We start from the raw sequence: 3,131 nt of genomic DNA on the forward strand, positions 1-3,131 counted from the left end.
GAGGTTTTTGTCTGTAAAGGTTGGGGTCAGAGGTCAGATTGAGGTTCCTGTCTGTAAAGGTTGGGGTCAGAGGTCAGATTGTGGTTCTTGTCTGTAAAGGTTGGGGTCAGCTGACCTCTATCTGCAGGTCTCTGTTGGCCAACAAGGTGTTGCTCTTCTCCTGGTTCAGAGTGTTGATGTCGGACATCAGGCTGTAGTTGTGATCTCTGAGCTGCTTCACCTCCTCCTTCAGCTGCTCCCGCTCCTCCCGGATCTTCTGCACACGCTCCGTCAGCTTCTTCAGCTCGCGGTCCTTCAGCTGCTGTTGGCGAGACAACGCCTCCTGAAGAACCGACAGAAACACGGAACACATCAAAGTGAAGAACTTTCTGTTGGCCTCATCCCAGACTGTTGTCACCTGGTTGTCATGCCAACCTGCTCCTTGGCGACGGAGCACGCCTGCTGGCGGCGCCGCCTCTCATCCTGCAGCGCCCTCTGCAGACGGCTGAGCTCCGTCATCAAGAACTGAGTCAGGGCGGATTCCCCTCCTGTGTCTGAACACACAACACACAGCGGTCAGCTGTCGGCGGTGGGTCCGGATCAGGAGTCCCGTCTGACAGACGGACTGACCGATGAGGATGCTGAAGGTCTTGTTGGGCTCCTTCCCGGTGATCTGGGTGTACAGCTGAGGATAGTCGAGCTCCAGGCTCTCCAGGAAGGCTGTGTAACCTTTCAATCCTGTCCTCTGCAGGGTGTCCAGCAGTGCTCCTGAGGATCAGACAACACGTGACACCAGAACCTGAGCTCACCACACCTGACGAGTTCCTGGACACGACTCTGGACCCCTCATGGGACCCGTGGGCTTCTCAGAAAATTACAGAAACGCAGGTAGAGAACAGTCTGGTGATTTCTGGCGATGTTCTGTTTAATATGAACAGTGATTATGTGATCAGGTGAGACATTGGGTCAACAAGGACAGAACGAGGAGAGCAGAGCCGTCTTCATCCAGGTGAGGCTGTGGTCAGCCAAAGGAAGGTTTTAAACCAGCAACTCTTCCTCAGAAATGACAAACAGCTGAGATTAAATATTCTTCACAACATTGTTTAGTTTCTTGTTGTGTAATGAGCCCAACAAGGTCCTTGTTGCTACGGGAACGTACCGTTAGGTGCCGACGGTGCCGAGGCTGAAATTACATCAAATGTGAGAATCCACATTTTTTAGATTTTTTCTTTCTTTCCCAGTTTACAAGATGGGGATTACTCAAAAATAAATGTGCAATTGTTGCAGATGTAACTGGACTTTAGTCACAAAAAGATGACACCCCCCCCCCCCCCCCACACACCATGCACACACACACACACACACACACGCCCCCCACCCTCCGACACTCCAACTTCCACACATTATAGAAACAGGAAGCAGCGACGGTGTTACATCACTCTGGTAATTTATGTTTAGGCAACTTCCACATGACACACAAAAGTTACACAATCATTCAGAATACAAAACCACAAAGTATGTTTTACATGGGATTATATGTTAAATTAAACTTTCACATGTGTGACTTTATTATGTAACAGTAGGTGAACACTGCAGCTACTGAGCATGCTCAGGTGGATCAATCCACCTGATCACTGATCCACCCGATCACTGATCCACCCGATCACTGATCCACCCGATCACTGATCCACCCGATCACTGATCCACCCGATCATGTTTTCTATAAACCAACATGTTGTTGGTGGAAACACTAAAACTGTGGCCTGAAAATTAAAAACACATATCTCCATACATTTATATAGATATTTTTCTCTGTCTATTTATATAAAATCTATATGTTATTTATAAACATATAGTTATATCTATTTAACTATAATTGCTAAAATTAAATTATTTCAATTTTATTAATTTATTTATTAATTAGGTACTTACAGATGAATGTTGTTTGATTTGAATTATTGTAAGAGGGGGCAGATAAAATAAGATTTTTTTCTTCCTTCTGCTACCCTTCATTTTATTTATATATTATATAAACTTAGTTTGTATTATTGTTTTTTTGTGTTGTATTTTAAAATGAATAAATTTAATAAAAATAAAAAATTCTGCCTTTTAGTAAAAAAATCAATTTACAACTGATACAAATATTTTCTGAAATATATTTCAATATGTTTTATAGCAGGTTTTTTGAATTACCGTTTTTATTTCTGTGTTTTCTCTGCTCTCAGTTCAGATTTGAGTTGTTCGGGTAATTTAATTAATTTGAGGTGATTTTTTTTCAGAAATGCTGCAGATTTTAATAATTGTTCCTGTTTGTGAAAATATGAGACAAACGGGTTTTTACTCTCAACAAAAAGAAAAATGAAAACTCATCAAAGGGTTTGAGTAAAAAACTGTAGTTTCCTGGAAATTACCGTAAAGGCTGCAAAACACGCACAAACTACAATTAATCACCGTAAATCATAAAAAGTTGCTGAAGTAAAAGTTCTGTTCCAGTTGATCAACCGGACTGGGTCCAGACAAAAAACTTTATTTGAGTCTGGATGTGACCCGCGCTCCGTCATTTGGAGAGCCCTACTCTGAAAGGTCAGAACCTGGGATCACATGTGGTTCATTTGGATCTGGATCCAGAAGGACCGGTTCTGTTCGTCTCAGTCTGCAGCCGGTCACAACTTACCAACTTTTCTCCTCTTGAGGACGAGCGTCGGGTCGTTGAAGAGCTGCTCCTCATCCTCAGCGCTGATCACCTGACACGACACAAACACTCAGCACCTGACAGGGAGGAGGAGGAGGAGGAGGAGGAGGAGAAGAAGGAGGAGGAGGAGGAGGAGGAGTACCTGACACTGACGGAGGTAAGGAGTGATCCTGGATGGGTCGATGTTTCTGATGAGCAGCAGCCTGAAGTCATCGAGCTGCAGCCAGCACAGATCGTCCTCACTGACCCCCTCCATCTGGCTGGAACACACACAGTACTACACACAGTACTACACAGAGTACTACACACAGTACTACACAGAGTACTACACACAGTAATACACACAGTACTACACACACAGTACTACACACAATAATACACACAGTACTACACACAGTACTACACGCGATACTACACACACAGTACTACACGCGATACTACACACACAGTACTACACGCG

At 44.1% G+C, this 3,131-nt stretch overlaps 1 protein-coding gene across 1 annotated transcript in view; it reads right to left on the reverse strand.

Annotated features, from left to right (window-relative positions):
• Nucleotides 1-2,927, reverse strand: part of card9 (caspase recruitment domain family, member 9) — a 7,192-nt gene extending 4,265 nt beyond the window's left edge. Inside the window, exons 1-5 of the mRNA XM_037680843.1 lie at nt 2,814-2,927; nt 2,654-2,723; nt 610-747; nt 415-533; nt 116-322 (exon numbers count right to left, since the gene is read on the reverse strand). Of these exons, the coding sequence (XP_037536771.1) occupies nt 116-322; nt 415-533; nt 610-747; nt 2,654-2,723; nt 2,814-2,927 (648 nt within the window). The remainder of the gene's footprint in view (nt 1-115; nt 323-414; nt 534-609; nt 748-2,653; nt 2,724-2,813) is intronic.
• Nucleotides 2,928-3,131: the final 204 nt, after the last annotated feature.

Source organism: Nematolebias whitei, chromosome 8 (assembly GCF_014905685.2).
Source record: "Nematolebias whitei isolate Nwh7 chromosome 8, NemWhi1, whole genome shotgun sequence".
In the NCBI taxonomy this organism is placed as follows: domain Eukaryota; kingdom Metazoa; phylum Chordata; class Actinopteri; order Cyprinodontiformes; family Rivulidae; genus Nematolebias; species Nematolebias whitei.